The sequence below is a fragment of the Leuresthes tenuis genome, unplaced genomic scaffold (genome assembly GCF_036924035.1).
Source record: "Leuresthes tenuis unplaced genomic scaffold, fLeuTen1.0.hap1 SCAF_5, whole genome shotgun sequence".
NCBI classification, from domain to species: Eukaryota; Metazoa; Chordata; class Actinopteri; order Atheriniformes; family Atherinopsidae; genus Leuresthes; species Leuresthes tenuis.
The window spans coordinates 4567945-4585482 of NW_027325359.1; the positions used below are offsets into that span (position 1 = coordinate 4567945).

The 17538-nt window shown below is 40.3% G+C and overlaps 1 protein-coding gene across 1 annotated transcript in view; it reads right to left on the reverse strand.

Annotated features, from left to right (window-relative positions):
* trim44 (tripartite motif containing 44) overlaps positions 1-16491 on the reverse strand; it is a 38494-nt gene extending 22003 nt beyond the window's left edge. The window contains exons 1-5 of the mRNA XM_072385532.1: positions 16229-16491; positions 14959-15608; positions 12808-12885; positions 5635-5931; positions 1795-1817 (exon numbers count right to left, since the gene is read on the reverse strand). Coding sequence (XP_072241633.1) covers positions 1795-1817; positions 5635-5931; positions 12808-12885; positions 14959-15603 — 1043 coding nt within the window. The 5' untranslated portion in view covers positions 15604-15608; positions 16229-16491. The remainder of the gene's footprint in view (positions 1-1794; positions 1818-5634; positions 5932-12807; positions 12886-14958; positions 15609-16228) is intronic.
* Positions 16492-17538: the final 1047 nt, after the last annotated feature.

Below are 17538 nucleotides of genomic sequence, written 5' to 3' on the forward strand. Positions count from 1 at the left end.
TCCCTAATGCCGACCCATTTCTCAAGCCTGTCTAGTAAAATAGAGTGATCAACAATATCAAAAGCAGAGCTGAGATCTAAAAGAATAAAAATTGCACAATCACCAGTGTCTGTAGTAAGTAGGAGTCCGTTAGTTACTTTGAGGAGTGCGGATTCAGTGCTGTGATGTGCTCAGAAGCCAGATTGAAATTTATCAAATAAGTTATTTTGGTTCATAAAAGAGCTCAGCTCAGAGAGGATGGTCTTCTCTAAAACCTTTGACAAAAATGGTAATTTTGAGATCGGCCTAAATTTATTTATTTATTTATTTATTTATTTTTTTTAAATCGGTAGGATCCACATTTGTTTTTTTCAGTAATGGGTGCACAACTGCATGGCTTAACGTGTGAGGGAATGCAGCCTGTGGCCTAGGAACTATTTAAAATGGACAGAATTGTGGGACCAACACTGTTAAAAACCTCTTTGAGAAATCTAGAAGGGATGCAGTCTAAAGGGCTAGAGGAGGGATTTAGAGTAGCCGTGGTTTCTTTTAAAGTGGCAAGTGAGAGGCTCCTAAAGTTCCTAAGAGTAGCAGAGGAATTGCAGGGCAGGGGTGAAGGAGTGGAATTTGTAGGATCAGAGACGTGACCTAATTGGAGTTTAATTTGATTTATTTTTGTGGTAAAATAGTCTGAGAACTTCTGGCAGTTCATGGGGGTATCTTCAGTTTGATGCTTTGGAGGATCGACTACAGATGCAATGGTATTGAAAAGAACTCTAAGGTTACGGCGGTTTTTTTAAATTATGTTGGAGAAGTAAGTGGACCTGGCTTATTTTACTGCCTTTAGATAGCTTAGAATCTGGTTCTTCATAATTTGGAATGAGACTACCAAATGGTCCTTTCTCCATTTCCGTTCTGCTTGTCTGCATTTCCTCTTTTGCTCTCTGGTAGTAACCAGGGCGTGCTGCCAGTTGATTTAATTTTTCTGACTTTGACTGGTGCAAAAGAGTCAAGTATGGCTTGACATTTGGTGTTAAAGTTATTTAGTAAATCCTCAGTGGACATATTTGACATATTGGACTTCAGGTAGTCGAGATTGGAGGGTGCAGTAACAAAGGCATTGTAGAATCTATCGGCCGACTTTGAATTGAAAACACGAGAGGATACATAGTTAGGAGCTATGGGAGGTGAAAATGGGAGGAGGGTCTTAAAAACAATAGCTTTGTGGTCAGACAGACACAGGCTGGCGTCACAGAGCTCAAGATTGTCAAAAATGAGGCCATAAGAAAGAACAATATCCAAAGCGAGTCCTTTTGGGTGTGTGGGACCATCAACAGACTGAATAAGATTAAAAGAATGCACTATGTCTTATACTATGATGTATAAGTGAGTGAAACTTGAACCCACTAATGACACTGCAGCTTGTCATGCCACCACTGCATGCATACTGACACACTAGCACACATGATTAAAGCTTCAGCCTGTCAGACACCATTTTGGAGAGCTTTCATCGGATCAGGGAGATTGTCACCTCGACTGCACTGTGACTTGCATGTGATCAGATACAAGGCATAGCAGGCTTGATGTGTCTGTAGTGAGTGTGTCAGATGTTTGAGGTAGGAACTGGCAGGTGGAACCGTTAGAGGGAAGGTACAAAAAAAAAATAAATAGGGAGAGTGGCGTTTTATGTGGGTGTCATTCAGCAAGATGATGATTAAACAATCTCATGCTGGATGAACCTGACTAAGGAGGCACTGAAGGACTCTGAGTGGCTGCTAAACTGTGCGTTAAAGTGAATTGGAGTCACAGTCTTACCTTGGCCTGGCTTCAATGTTGTGCTGAAAACAATGACGAAGAGAGGGAGAAGAGGAGAGAGAATTAAAAATTTGAAATCTTTGCACAGGCATAAGCAACATAATTTACATAAACACAGGTCCACAGCTGGTGTGGCTCTAAATCTGACCAATTAATTTTCACTTTCATCCACCAGTTGTGCTCATGTGTATTCATGAGGAACAATCTGGAGCAAAGCACCAAGTTAGCTGCAGACATTGTTCACACACTGGCTCTAACGTCAAATTTGGATCAGGATTAAAAAATGTTTTCATTACCTACCTGGTGGATGTCCTTTGTTAAATGCTTGCCTATGAGCTAAATAAAGAACTGAATCAAACTTTCTCCAATCCTTGCCAATGCAAAGGCTTAATTTTTAGCAGTGGACCTTGAAAACCAACACTAATATTGCTGCAGCAGAAGGTGCAAACATGTTTGGGACAAACAAGATGAGAGCTGATGAGCTGAGGCTGCAGAGCACCGAGTGACTGTTTGCCTCAAAGAACACACTTTGGCCTTAAATTTAATTAGCTTCAAATGCCGACGAACACAAGAGCGCAAGATATTCATTCATTCACGTTTTCAAACGCTTCAACAGACTCAAAAACCAATTTGTAAAATTAGAGGACAAAATTTAAATTAGTGGGAGAAGCAATAGTTTTCAAATGACTACACAATCACCAGTTTGCAGCACACTGTGAGCGCTTTCAAGATGCTATCAGGGAGGGCATATAAATAATGCTTTAAATCAATAGGAAAGCAGGAAAAAAGAAATCCAGATTCAGTGTATTATTAACCGTAAAAAACAGATACATAATAATCTTGCATTTCAACGAGTAGCTGGGCCAATTAGTGGATTGCATGTGGGCATGGCACTCTGCAGCAGTGCCACAATCAATCAATCAATCAATCAATCAATCAATCAATCAATCAATCAATGACTGACAGACAGACAGACAGACAGACAGACAGAAAGAAAGAAAAAAAGAAAGAAAGAAAGAAAGAAAGAAAGAAAGCGTCACATTAGTAACTTAAGGTAATTTGAATACACAAAATGAGGCACATTTAGGTGAATTGCTCTATCAGAAGCCTCTCAACTCTCACACAGCACTTCTGCAATGACAGTACGTTCCCAAACAACACCGTCTATTGCCTACTCTGGCAATAATGAGCACATAAGACCAAACAGGGTAACTATAGGCATTCAATTAAGGCCTTAATGACATCGGCCCATCATGGATTAATTTCTCAGCAAGAAAGCAATCTGCACACCAGCTCTTGCCACTACTAACACCTCTCTAGTCGTGCATAAGATCTCCAGAGAACACTCAAGCCTCTTCCCTAAAAAATAGCGGGTGACAAGGGGACCAATGGGATTCTTTAATTTGAGGGCCTATAAGTAGTTAAAGCCTTCGCTGCAATCTTCAAATGAGACATGTCGGAGGGAAGTGCTGCAGAATTTAATGAGAGTGTGAGGATATGACTTGCATTTCTGTCCATGTTAACATTCAAGCAAACATCAGCTGTGCACATATTAGATGTGAACTGTTCTTCGGCATGACAGTTCACATCTTTTTCCATGTCTGGGGCTGATATGGAAAAAGGACGTGGTCATAACTAGCTAGAACTCAGAAACACTTATTAAGTTTGTGAAATTTTGTGGCTAAAGGGTTTGTGGTGGGTGAGGTGAGGGTTCCCTTTTACTGTGGGTTGAGGTTACTTATTTTTCTAATGACTAGGGAGGGTTAGACGTAGATTAGGTTAGACTAGACTTGCCTCGACTGGAGTTGCCTAAAGGCAGTGGATGCTGTTGGGTGGCATGCCTGTGCAACATAACGTGGAGGTCAAGGTTGGTACCTCTGGATTGGCAGACTGGGGTGATAGTCCCTCTTTAAAAATAGGGGGACAAGAGGCTGTTTTACAACTACTTGGGGATCGCACTCCTCAGTCTCCCTGAGAAACGCTAATGGACCTGTTTGCTGAAGCGTGAACAGCTGACAAAGCAAAGTGTGCTCATAGCAATTAACACTGGAGATCCTGTAGCACTAGAAGTCATGAATGTTAGATGTTGAGAAATATTTTTTCTTTCTGATGCAACCAGTCCTTTTTATTTTGCAAATCTTCCTATTGCATTCATTTTTTTTCTTTTCCAAATGTGCCGAAATATTGATTTGGCCTCTCCTAATGTTTCCATTATCTCTCTGATGGATTTGTTCTGCCTAAAAATAGCCTGTTTCACTCCAATGAGAGCTAATTTGACTGCATGCTGTAGGTTCACAGCAACAGCTTCCAAATACAAATGCTTCACATGGAATCAACTCCAGACATTTTTCCTGCTTTTTGGATGAAGAAATAATCAAGGAATAGCTCACACCTTCACAGCTTTCTAGTCAGCTGCAAAATCACATTTCAGCTGCTGAAAAATATATATTTAAGCGATATCATTTCGATACTCTTCTCCATCTTCCCTAAATTAAAGTTGAAAGTCTGCACTTAAACTCAGGATGTATTTGTTTCTATAACTACTGGTGTCAGTGTATGAAAAGGGAACTCTGTTTCTATACATAAACATAAAATATGATTGGAAAAAGTCTCTCTTTTTTGCCATTTAAGGATCAACATTTCATAGGTACCAGCATTAAAGTTGCTTTTGTATCCAATGCCTTATCATCAGCAATGTTTCTAGATCAAATCACAGGAAAATGAAGTACCACTGGGAATTATGCCACGTTACAAAAAAATGTTGCCAACTTGTGATCAGAAACAAAAACAGCTTTGTGATAGGTGGAAAAATGCTTGCATTTCTTTATAGGTGAAAGCAACACCATCTGTTTTCCAAGGCTGCTCTTAGGAATGTTTCCAGCAGCAAACATCTGTGCAAAAAGTTCAAAATAATCAGACTGTTTTTTGCTCCTGATCTCTTCTAAAACTTACAGACTTCGTGATATCATGCAGTCATTTATCCATTCCAAAGCGATGCGTTTCATTAATTCTGGTATTTGGAAGTTTTGAAGCAATTCAAACCTCATGATCAAGAGCCCCCGTTGTTGGTCAGTTTGATGGTTTTCATAAATGTAAAATGACAGTTTAAGATTAAACAACGCTGAACATGCATCGAAAGGTTTAGAATATACTCGATTTTTTTTTAACCTTGTACTTCAGTAAGCAACCAGCTTTGTTGTGGGCTTATCTGCCAAAGAACCACAACTGTGGTGCACGAGCATTCAGAACTTCTGGTCAAAACGTAAACAATGAACAGGTTAGGGAGTTGGTTGTTGTTAAGAAACTATGTAAAAGGCAACAGCTGTGACACTGCTGATTGTAAATAAGGCCCCTAAATCATGGAAATGGAATTTCTGATCCCTTTTGCCCTTATAGTGCCTCTACTGATCAAATGAATACTATTTATCAGTTATCATCTTGCATATGCATAGCATTATTCCTCTGAAGACCAGAAAAACCAGAAACAAATGCTAGATACATGAGGAAACCTGCATGAATGCGTACATTTAATCAAAAGCAAGTATTTTCTGGACCTAATTGAGATGAAAAAATTATTTAGTTCCCTTTTAGTAAACCAGATTAGTTATATTATAGCTCATGTAAGGCAAAGAGTATGATGATATGAAAAATAAATGGTGTGTTTTACAGTAGCCAAACGTATAAGCTTTAACCTCATTAAACAAATTGCTTACTGTCTGACTACAATGGTATTCCTTGTATTTATGTACTCTACCTTGGAATAACTGTGATCTGCAATACTAAATGTATAGTTTAAAAACCACAATAAGGACATTAAAAAAGAAGGGAAGATCTTCTTACCAGGACTCTGTGGGCTGGCCCAGGCCCAGCTGCGAGGACTTCTGCTACCGCTGCAGGACCTATTGCCTGCCCCTCAGCCTGTTCCAGCAGACACAGCTGATGTGTTATGTTGTCCATCTCTTCCTGCAGTTTTTCGGTCTCAACAGTGATCTCAGCAATTTTCTCAGCAGCGGACGCTGTGAGGAATGCTTCTTTGAGGTCTACCAGGTGAAGGGTCCTCCTCTCTTCCAGACGCACTAGTTTGCGGAGCTCATCAAACTGACTGTTCACATATTCTTCTAGTTCCTCTGTAGACATCTAGAATATTTAGACAGGACACAAGAGACAGAGGGAATAGGAAAGTGTGAATGACTGAACTGACAAATTCAAACAGAATAAATCTTTCCAATCACAAAGATCGAGATATTTGCTGGGCTGCCTCATATTATCCTAAATAGATAACATCAGGGTAGGTCTGAATCATAATAATGAGCACAGACAAAACAGAACCAAGAATAGAGACCATGGCATGTTATGTTATGTTAACAAACAACAAAAAAAAAATAGACAAAACCTTTGTCTTGTGCTTTCTCACATTAATATTTTTTCAATAAGCACACAGACCTCTGTCACGCAGTAGCTAATTGATAACATGAAGGAGATTCCCCCGGAGGCAAACTCCCTGCATGGCATATGTAGATAGAGAAGTCAGGGGCTCCCTTCACCACAGAGAGCCATCTGTTTGGCTTTCAACACGGCTGAACTGCTCACTGAGATACCTTTTTAATTCCTTTCCCTGTTCCCAGCGAGGCTCTTTTTAGCTATGACTCATTACGTTAGAACACCTCAATAAACAGACTCCTCCCAGCAGTCCGTCCTACTGATATGGCTCCACCTAAAATGAAGATGCTGTCATGACATGAGACAGCCGAAGGCCCCCCGTCTTGATCTCTGCTTCTCAATAGTTTTAATTGCTTCAATCTATGAACATGAGCTGCTCCGTCTCCCCTCTTCCCTGGAGCAGAGCTTCACTGTCTTTCTTTCCATCTATTTCATCTTGTTTCCCTCAGCCTCCCGCTCTCCAGTGAAGCAAGGAATCATCTGTCTTTGCAAAGGCTGGCAGAGTGACTGCCCCTCAGGGGCCACAGTTTTATTGTATATTTGCAATTTCTGCACAAGGAATCAGATTTTTGAAATTGCTCATTAATTCAAGCACGTGAAGTAACACCTTTATTTTACTCTCTTTGTATGACAGAAAAAGCTGCACATCAAAAATTCTAAATAAGACAGAAAGAGTGAGTTAAGATGTAACTGGAAGGTGTTGAGTTACTTTCTCTCATTACTTCAACAAAATAAACGCCCCGAACGCGTGTCCAATAGATGAGCTACTGCTGTGTTGGACAAACAAGTCCAAGTTCAACTTCTTGTCCAGACATGAAATGCATCAGTAAATGTAGAAGATAGTATCAGAACTATCATTCTCTTTTTCTGGACTCAAGTTACTCTACCTGAAACCCTCAAATACAATAACTTACAATATAAGCTGATTAAATCTTCTAGAAGCCTCATGATTTTAAACATGAGCAGCAGACACTTGAAACAGGAAACACAAAAAGGCATTTAACGACTTCATCTCATGCTGATACTAGAATTTTAGGTTTCAGGAGTAGCTCATGGTTTGATGTCTGTGAGCTTACAATCATAAACCTTTCAAATACTCCTTTTTAAAGGAGAAACTATGTCAAAAGTCTGTTAAATTGAATCTAACTGGCAAATATTTGCATCTCTATAAATACAATCAGAGCTATAAGTAGCAGTAATGACTTAATTAGTTGGGCAGTTGCAACATTCAGCTACTGAGCACTAATCAAGAGTTAAGCTTTAGCTATTTTTCTACTTAGAAACTAGAAAACTAGAAAATGAAGTGAGTAAGTGACTGTTACATTTCCATAACAAATACGAAGCTCAGAGTTCATGAACTTTGGCTTGAGGGGGGGATTAATCTACTAAGCATTCAGCGCAGTCCTACCATGCAGCAAAGCTACAATGTGAAGATGAGTGAATTCTAACACACAACTTAGCATCTTCGGTGTCTTACCAGTGATGAGTCTCACACGTTCCATTCAGGCCAAATTTACGTTAGCTTTGTACCTGCACAAACCTTTTTCCATCATGAAGACATTGCTGACAGTATTTACTAATGAGGTTCAGCGGTAAATTAGAGTTCGGGAGGCATGGACATGATCTTTGCTCCTGGCACTGATGCATATGTATTTGTGGGGGTGTTCCCATCCAGAGTGGAAAATCAAATTAATCTCACTGTAACTTACAAAGTGTTGCATTTGCAGTTCACTGCCTTTTGTGCCATTATCTATTATTGAAAGAAAAAAAGCACATTAGCACTTAGTAGGCGTCCAGAATGCCTTCTTTGATTTTTTTATCAAGTTTGTTCGCTTACTTTCAAAGGATTCAAATGATGCCTGATAATAATGGCTGAGTTGTCCTCCACATTTTCACCTGCGTTGTCCCACACTGCAGTGGAATAAAATTCATACTTATATTGCCACTGTGGAGATGTACATGTGTCAAAGGGCTCTTGGTTTTCCATAACAACAGGTTTGCCTATTTAAATCTGAACACTAATTTGCTCTTTTCTGCATAGACTGCTTTGATCATAATTGAAATGAGCAGGTTGCACTTGGTATGATGTCTCCCTTTGTTGTGATGCCTTTTTATTGTCGCCTGGAGAACTGGACACATCAGCGCTATTTTCGTATTTGCCCGATGGAAAATCTGCCCCTCCTTTTCCAAATATTCCAATCTCCAGGATATCCAAGAAGCCTTATGCCCTCTAAACAAATCCCCATGGTTTGCATGGGAGATGAAGACTGCGATCTAGGATCCTTACCCTCTACCGCTGGACTTTTCAAAACTGAAAATGTGCTAATCTTCATTTACACTGTCACAAGCTCAGGCCACAGAATGAGAATGAGGCCTCAGGGAGTTTCTAATAAACAGCTCATGACTTATCAAATGTGATGCAAAAGTCAAAACGTGACGACGTCACAAAGCAGTGTGTAAATCTGTGGAATTATTTTCATGTTCAGCAGCATGAGTAAAAGTCAAAAATCATATTATACTACCCGTCTATTTATATCAAAAGTGTAATTTGTCACTGGCTATAAAGAAGTTCATTTTATGAAAAAAAAAACTGAAGAGGAACCAAAGCCCTTAGGTTAGTGGATTAGTGAGGAAACAGCACTGTGTCACCTGTCTTTGCTGAAACCTCAGGAGGAGTCACACAAATGCAGAACAAAAGTAAACTGAACGAACTCACAGTCACATGAAAGCAGCCGGAGCTCTTCATCGCACACAGTTCAGTGAGTCCATTATAACATATGCACTCTTTGTGGACCAAAGCATTCTAATTTCATCTAACTTCAAAAGACAGAAAGAAAGCAAAAGGCTGCCGTTTTTTTTTTTTTTTTTTTGTAAATCGAAATACCCTGTAGCATCAATGAAATGATAAAATGTAGAGACAGGAAACTTTTTCTTTTTCCCAAATAGAGGAAAGAGTTTTTGTCAAACTTTAACTAACTATGGACCTCAAAGGGAATATTTGGAGCACTAGAGTTTACCTAAAATTTTTAATATTCTCCTAAATCACAGCCAATCCTACTTCGTATTCAAAGATCACTTTATTGTGATGCCTTTTTAAAAAGGTCTAAAAAGCATTAATAATACATTAGTCAGTAATAGATTTGAACTGTCCTTGCCCTTGGCAAGAGTGGCCCTCCTCCAAGGCAGCACTTCTTTCTCTTACTTTCACGCTGTCTTACATCTCTCCCACACACAATAAATAGAGTTTATTTGAAAAACTTTATTTTCAATAACCAACTTACAATACCTGGCAACTTTTTATTGCTTTTGAGTTCACAAATGTTAGGAACCTTCTGGGCAATGATACCAAGTAATTCAATTAAAATTCTGAGATGGGACAGCAGCGACAGCTATAAAGAGCAATGGTATGTGGGGTAGAGGCAGGAAGAGGAAAAATAAAAGGATAAAGGAGAGAAGGACCAGAAAAAGTGTGATGAATAATTTTAACAGTAGCAGCAAAGTCTTTTCATGCCTTTTACTGTCTATTCCGCTGCCTCAGCTCTGATGTTCTAAAGACAGCTTTAATGTGTCTGCTGCTCTTGTAGATCTTATGAGGCAGATAAAGTTGATATAGACAGTGAACACACGTGCACATTTGACAGGTGGTGCTGTGATGCATTCAGGAATCACATTCGTTGCTCTGTTGCTGCGGAGAACAGCTCTTAGGCAATGCGTGTCCTACAAATTACCCCATGTGGCAGAAATAGGAATGAATAAAACATGAGATTAGGTAAATATGGTTACTGTCTGCTGTAGCAGCCACAACAAGCTTTAAATATCAAACAATGCTCTCTGACAAGAAGGAACGCTTGCTGACAGGATGGGGACAGACAACCATCTAAATCCCTCTTGCTATGTCACATTTCTGGTCCATTGCAGCTCCATCATTGTTTTGCATTTGATCCTATTCCCTTGTGGAGAGTTTCATCGTGAACTTAGAGATTTTACAATCCAGACACCCATGGCAACCACAACCCAAATCCCAAAAAAAAGTTGGGAAGTTGTGTAAAAATGTAAATAAAAACAGAATATAATGATTTGCAAATCTAACAAATCAACATTTTATTCACAACAGAATAGAGAAATCCTATTCCTGCAGCAAGTGCCAGCATCTCTGATGGTCTCGGAGTGCATTGGTGTCTCTGTAAGTGGCTACTTGCACGTCTGGAAACGCTGACAAGGATAAACAGGTTTTAGGGCAGCATAAGCCTCCATCCAGATGACATATTTTTCAGGGAAAGTCTTGCATATTTCAGCAAGACATCACTAAACTGTATACTGCATCTGTTACAGGCCGTTGTTAAAAGGAGAGGGGATGCTATGGCAGAAAAAAAACAGCCCCTTCCAAGCTTTTTTGATGTGTGCTGAGTCTCAAATTCAAGATTTGATAATAATTTTCATGAAATAGTAAAATGTCTCACTTTCATTCACCCCACGCCTACTCACAGACAGCTGCTCATACCTCTCCCTCCCTGAAGTCCTTCAGGATGTCAATACCATGCAATTTAACCTTCTCCAGTACCTCATTCTCGCTCTGCTGCGGTCTTGCACACACATACACATAACTTTGCTCACCAGAGGTAGTCACTCAGATGGTAGCCCGTCATGCATAATAAGAAACGCTGACATTTGAGACTTCAGAGAGGACATGCAGACAAATCCACATAACGTTCTCCAACTCAGTGCTCCGTGAGTAAGTGGGGAAAGTGCTTTTTGCCAAACACACTGCACCCCTGCAGTGGGACAGCACAAGACTATATGTCGAGGAAGTCCTTTGGGCTGCATTGATATTTCTCTATGATAATATATATGAACTTAGGTGGGGTGCCAGCTGCCAGAAAAAGTGTTATCTCTCTCTCTGGCCAGTAAAATTAACCTTCTACATTATGCCACTGTGCCTGGGTCATGTCTCTGCAGGTATTCAGCTATGCTCTTGTGTGCAACTGGTCTCTGATGGGTTCTGACAGGGGAATAAAAGCAGAGCGTAAGGCAGAACAAGGGCAGCAGGGGTGGCTGAGAGAGCAGGTGCTGTGCACTGCCAATGGTAAATTCCCCAGACCCCTGCTGAACTCCCTTGATCTTTACATTCACTGTTCCACCACTCACTGCACAGCCCATAACTCTACACGGTCAGGTTTTATTATCAGTAGCAATACATGCCCCCACTATGGCACCCGTAATAGAAATACAGAAACTGTTTTCAAGGTTGACTCGTCATGAAAATTCACTTTGAATAGCTTTTGTTTAGGTTGACATCAAGAGAAATGGCTGCATGTGAAGTTCTTTGGGTTTTTTTTTTAGATGGCAACCTGGAGGAGTGTCAGCACAAATGCTTTAATAAGGTTATAATCATTGCATGATAATGGAAAGAATCTGAGAGGAAGAAAGAAAATCACTGTCACCTCTCCTCAATAACTATGTGCTTTACACAATGCACCCCCAACAGTACGATGCAGCTAAACATCAGTATTCAATCTCACTGGTATGAGTATGGAGAGGTGAATCAGAATTTAGAAGTAGCTTGAACAATAGAATAGAAAAAGTGAATTTCTAAACACTGATGCAATTCAAGCACTTCAATCCAAAATATGAACTTTATAAATGCTGGCCATTGTTTGAGGGTCTCCACTACACTTCTGAAGGTATGCTGTGGAATCTGGCACCAAGGCATCTGTAGCAGATCTTTTAAGTGGTGCAAGTAGTGAGGAGAGGACTTGTTTGTCCAGCACATCACACAGATGCTCGACTGGACTGTTATCTGGAGAATTTGGAGGCAAAGCCAACATCTTCAGCTTGTTGCTGTGTTTCTCAAATCATTCTTGAACTGTTTGCAAGAACTATCCATCAAGGAGCTGAAACTTTTGACAGGTTGTGATCACTGCTGAATGGGAACATCTCACAAGAGCAGGAGCTTTAGAGATGCTATGACCCAGCTGCTAAGCCGTCACAAATTGATCCTTGTCAAAGTCGCAAAAATCCTCTTTCAATTGGTTATCTTTTCTTTCTTTTTTTTTTCATATATCCTGACAGAAGCCTACAAAAAGCTAAATCATGCAATAATCTACAGCACAAACAATAAAAAAGAATGAATGTCACACACATGAGGCCCCCCTGTAAAACACAGAGGCTTTCTGTTTGGGGCACACGAAACGTTAAAAATACCACATCCAACATATCACAACTGACAAGCATCACTTTATATCAATATTTTTGTAACAAGCTCTGCTCAACAGGTAATAAGTCCCTCAAAGTCTGCACAAAATGCATATCAACATTACCATGTGTTACTTGGACTATATAAGCATTAATAAAAGCGCCACAAGGTCTGCAGAAATTGTAAAATACTGTAAAATGCTATTCTTGTTCGGCTATATCTGACAACCAAAGTATAATTGGCATATGGGCATTTCACTAAAAGACATCTGAAAACAAATGAAGCAAAATTAGAAGCAAATCTACCAGCATAATCATATAAGGAGAGCAGTGATTTGTTCATGGGATGATGCCACTCCCAGCGAGGAAATATGCACTCACCTCAGGATTTGTCCACTTGGTTTTGATCCTCTCAGCCATCTCCTGTGTGTAGCCCAGCAGGTCGTAGCCCTGCCTGCTCTGCAGGTAGAAAGCACCAACAAGCAATAAACATGACAAGCACACCACAACGTAAAGCCCAGCGTGAAATAGCGTCTAATAATTTAAAAGAAACCACAAGCCAAGTATTTGTGAGTGCCATCTGTCATTAAAGACCACCAAACTGACTTCACTCAGTTCTTAATCAATTTCAAAGACAGGGACCACTGTAATTCGAAGGTTTTTTTATGACAATATTAACGAGGCGATTGCAGAAACAGGCATCTGAAATTTCCAGTGCGATGCAGTGAAGTCTAAAAAAGGGAAATTTGCATAAATAAAGTATAACAGGAATCAGGATAACATCAAAAGTAGGTTTGGAGCAAATGATGTGGCTGTATGTGTGACCTTCTTTGCCTCTTGGTAATCCATATGCGTTTGTGATGTAAGAGTAAGCCACTGAAGTGTGCCGCTGTGCTTTGTTTTCCAGATGTTTTGCCACAGGGCAGACTGCAACACTGCAGGTTTGTTTATCTGGCAAGAGTCAAATTATGGAGTTTCTTATTCAGTTTGTGAATATAGTGTTCCCAAACAAAAACCTCGGCTGGTCGAAATATCTATCCAAAACTAAGCTGTGGCTTCTGATAATATAATGCCTGTTTATTGGTTTCCTGTGCAACAACAACAGGTCTGAATGTGTTTGGTGCGCTGAAGATGGGATTCAAAATTGTGTCGCAGTTCGCAAAAGGTGACAAAGATAACGGTCTTGTAAAGAAGTGCAGATCATAAAAAAAGTCTTGTGTTTACTTCTTCGTTGCATCGGCTTTTTAACACTCACGAGTGAAAGTGTTTTGAAACTTGAGGAGCACAAATGCTTCGGTTTTGAAAGCAAACGGTTGTTCTCCTCATGGTTGACACAGAGTTTCAGTAGCTCACCGGTTTGGGGTCGTCTTCAAAATATATATACATATTTTTTTCAAATTCACAATGTCCAAAATCTTTTCAGTGGGTAACAAGTCTCAGCTCCGTTACTTGAGAGCCACTCTGTGGTTAATGGTGCAGGTGTGGTGTTTTGGGGGTGTTTTTGCTTAGTTTAAAACGAGGTAATGGTTCTTCTCCTCAAAGGAACTGAAAAAACAAATCTAGATGCCAAAATTTACAGCTCAGAATCGTGTCATATATCATTAATGGTGCCTTGGCATAAGGCACTCGATCCATGCTGTGCTCACTAATTCTTGCAACCTCATTTTGCGAAATGCTGCAGAGATCAACTTAATTAAACATTGGTATGTGTTTTTTTTTTTTTAGTTATGTATGTAAAAAGTTGATAGGCGATGACATTTCTTAAATTCTTCATAATTTCCCCATCTTCACCCAGACTCAGAGGCAATGACGCTCTTCATATAACATTCATTTAACTGACATGTCGACAGTGCACCTAATAATTTCTCATTTTATCTTTTTTTAACACTGAACATCTTTTTCTTTTGTTGTTGCCATCCGAACTGTTTCAAAACCTGTTGTAGACATTAAAATGCACATTTAAGATTTAATGAGATTTAATCATTAATAATAACTGTTAATAATATTGTTGCACACACATTGTAGCTGCAGTATTGTACTGCACTGAACATCTGTTGACTCACTGAACCTATTTAATATAACTGAAGAAAACCAGCATCTGGAAAGATAAAAGACACCAATAATTGGCAGAAAACCAAATGGACATTGAGGCAGATTCATGGTTCATGTTTCATTTCCATTTCACAATTTTCATAGAAATTATTTATGTGGCTGCATAATAGGATCAAGTTAATAATGAAGTCATGCGTGAGATCATTTTGTCCTTGTTGCATTTAAAATATTATACTGAACACTTACAGAGCCCTAATGAGTAGATTTACTGACTAAAAAGGCCTCCAGCTACTGGAACACTACTTGATACAGAATTAGAAACGCAAGCTACACAGGTGATGCTCTGAATGCATTATGCTGCAAAGCTACAGATGTCGTAAAGCAAGCCCTCGTGATTAGGAACAACACAGAGCATACAATAAATCACACACTGCTGTTCTACCACACTTCAAACTGTCATGTTGTGTGTGTGCAACTCACCTTCTGCCACACATAGGCCTCGTGGAGAGTAATGATCTCATGCTCCCTGTGCTCACCTTGCACGGCGCACACCACACAGATTATCTTCTCATCGGGTTTACAGTAGAGAGAACCTTCCTGTCCGTGCTCTTTGCAGCGCAGCCTTTCTACTGTCACAGTATCCCTTTTCCCAGCCTCTCCTGCAGCCATGGCCTCAGGCCCTGCTTCTGCCCCTTCAGCCTCTTCACCAGGCTCAGCTTCCTCAGGTGAACCGTTCTGGGCTCCCTCTCTTTGCTCGATGGGCCCGTTCTCACCGCCATTAGCCACTGCCACTTCCAGTGGTGCCATCCCCTGATTATCACCCATTTGACCGACCCTCTTTTCTCCAGCCTCATCGTCAGCTTTGCCACCAACGCTGACATCTCTGTCTATGTTCAGACCATTAATCTGTGTCTCTTCATAGTTATAAGGCATCAGCTTATGATGTGTGCTGCTGGAATGTCTGTCGGCATGGACAGGGCAGAAGGCAAAGCTGCAGATGTGGCACACTTGTGTAGCTGGCTGGGCCTCATCAGGTTCGCATGCATCACATGAACCATCCATCTGGGGCAGCTCCTCTTGTTTCAGGCCCATGGCTCCTTCCAGAGGTTCGTCTTTGTGATCCATGATGGCTAAAAAAAAAAAAAAAAGTATGAATCAGACATACAGACAGTAGGAGACAGGTTATAAAGAACTTCTGTGCACACTTCTCATTTTTTCACAAGGTAAAGTCCAAGATTCTCAAGACTAACCCCACTGATATAACACTCCCACAATAAAAGCTTTGCAGGCCAGAGTCCACAGGACCAACACCCAGGGCAACAACAACACAAAGACATCACCTGCCAAGTGCTATAAGCAGGAAGTTACCAGCCAAAGCTGATGAACTGGCCCTGTCTGCAAACAGACAAATGCGTAAATGATGTGTGTCCTGGGGCCTTGACCTTTTTTAGAACTTTATTTTCATTTTGTCTGCGTGTCCACTCATCCTTCTTCCAGTCCACTCTGCAGGGATCAAAAGAGAATTTGCTGAATACTCTATACGCTTTATTCATCTATATTTCCCTCTCCTCACTTTTTACTTCTCCTTGAAGCCTCGAAGCCCTCTGTATTAACTCTTCCCCACTGCAGCTAACAAAAAGCGCTATAAATTCTGACACACGATTTAACTTAACGCCTCTTCGCAGAAAACCACAGGTATTTTCCCACCCCCTTTGCAAGTTAAGCTTGCAAGTGTGCAGTGTGTACTTACACAGCCGTTTCTTCGCCTGCTCCCCGTCTTTGTTTCTGTGAATGGGTTGTGTTTCAGGTAATTAAGAGTCTGTGACAGAATTAGCTTCACGGCTAACTTCCTTAGCACAAATGTTGTGCTTTCGTTGTGGTTCGCTGTGGTTGAGCTGTCGACTGACTTAATTTCACATAACAACAGAAGATAGGTTGCAGAGTCCGGTTCCACTGCGTTTACTTCCTTATTTTTATCAGCTGCTTTGCGTTTTTTCTTTTTTTCTTTTCTACTTCCTGCTTGTAGTCTCCGGAGTGTGTGAAAAACGGTAGAGACACGCAGAGGCTGGGGGAGAGAACTCGCTTGACAAGAATAAGGGCAAACTTAACAACCGAAGCTGGGAGGACGATTAGAGGTTTTTGTTTTTAGCTGTTAAATGAGCGCTTTCTTCTCTGGCACATTTTCTTTTGCTTTTTAATTCTGTTTGTATTGAATTATCATGCTCTTGTCTTTCAACGCGCCATCCTTCTGTAAAAGTAGTCCTCTGCAAAACAACTTAGATTTGCAAAAAGCGTAATCGTCTTCCATATGAAGACAATGTGCACACCTTCGCTGAATCTCGACTCTGTTTTTTTTATTTTTTTATTTACACAATAAAACATCATTTTACCATCTCGTGTACTGTTGGTGTCAATTTCAAGACAATATTCAATTATACTTTGTTGCACGAGAGCACAGACTGGGGGTTTTAGTGGTCAGAAAGCACCGTTTTCATTAGCAACAAGGCTGTAGTTTAACAGCTTTTTGTTGGCTTTACAGTACTGTGAAATGGTCTGTGGCCAGCCCTCCTGTCTTTATAGTTTGCTTTAAATGTGCCAGACCTATTTTGACAGATTGCGACAGTTTGAAAGATAGAAGCTATTTAATTGCATTTACAGTACTCAGGAACAGCTCGGGATTTACACTGGGGTTTCTCCACCAGGCTTGATTCAAGAGTAAGCCACTGAAGCCGCCACTGTCCTGGGTTTTGATAAGAGAGACTCGAGACTCATTACCCAAAATAGCTGAGATTTGTGACACTTGAAGTGCCTTGAAAAATGGATTGTTGTCAGTAGAACGTCAGGTTTGTCTTGGATCAGTCATGAAATGTGACCAATTCTGGTCAAATGCACTTCAATAAAAATGCTTTAATCCATTAAATTGTCGCTTCTAGGCTGCATCAGTGCATCACAGTGTTGATAACTCTGTAGGAGACTATTCAAACAGATGATTTCTACAGTGTAGTGCTACTATTGTACTCAATGTACTTTTGTAATTGTCAGTAAGAATTGTAAAAATAA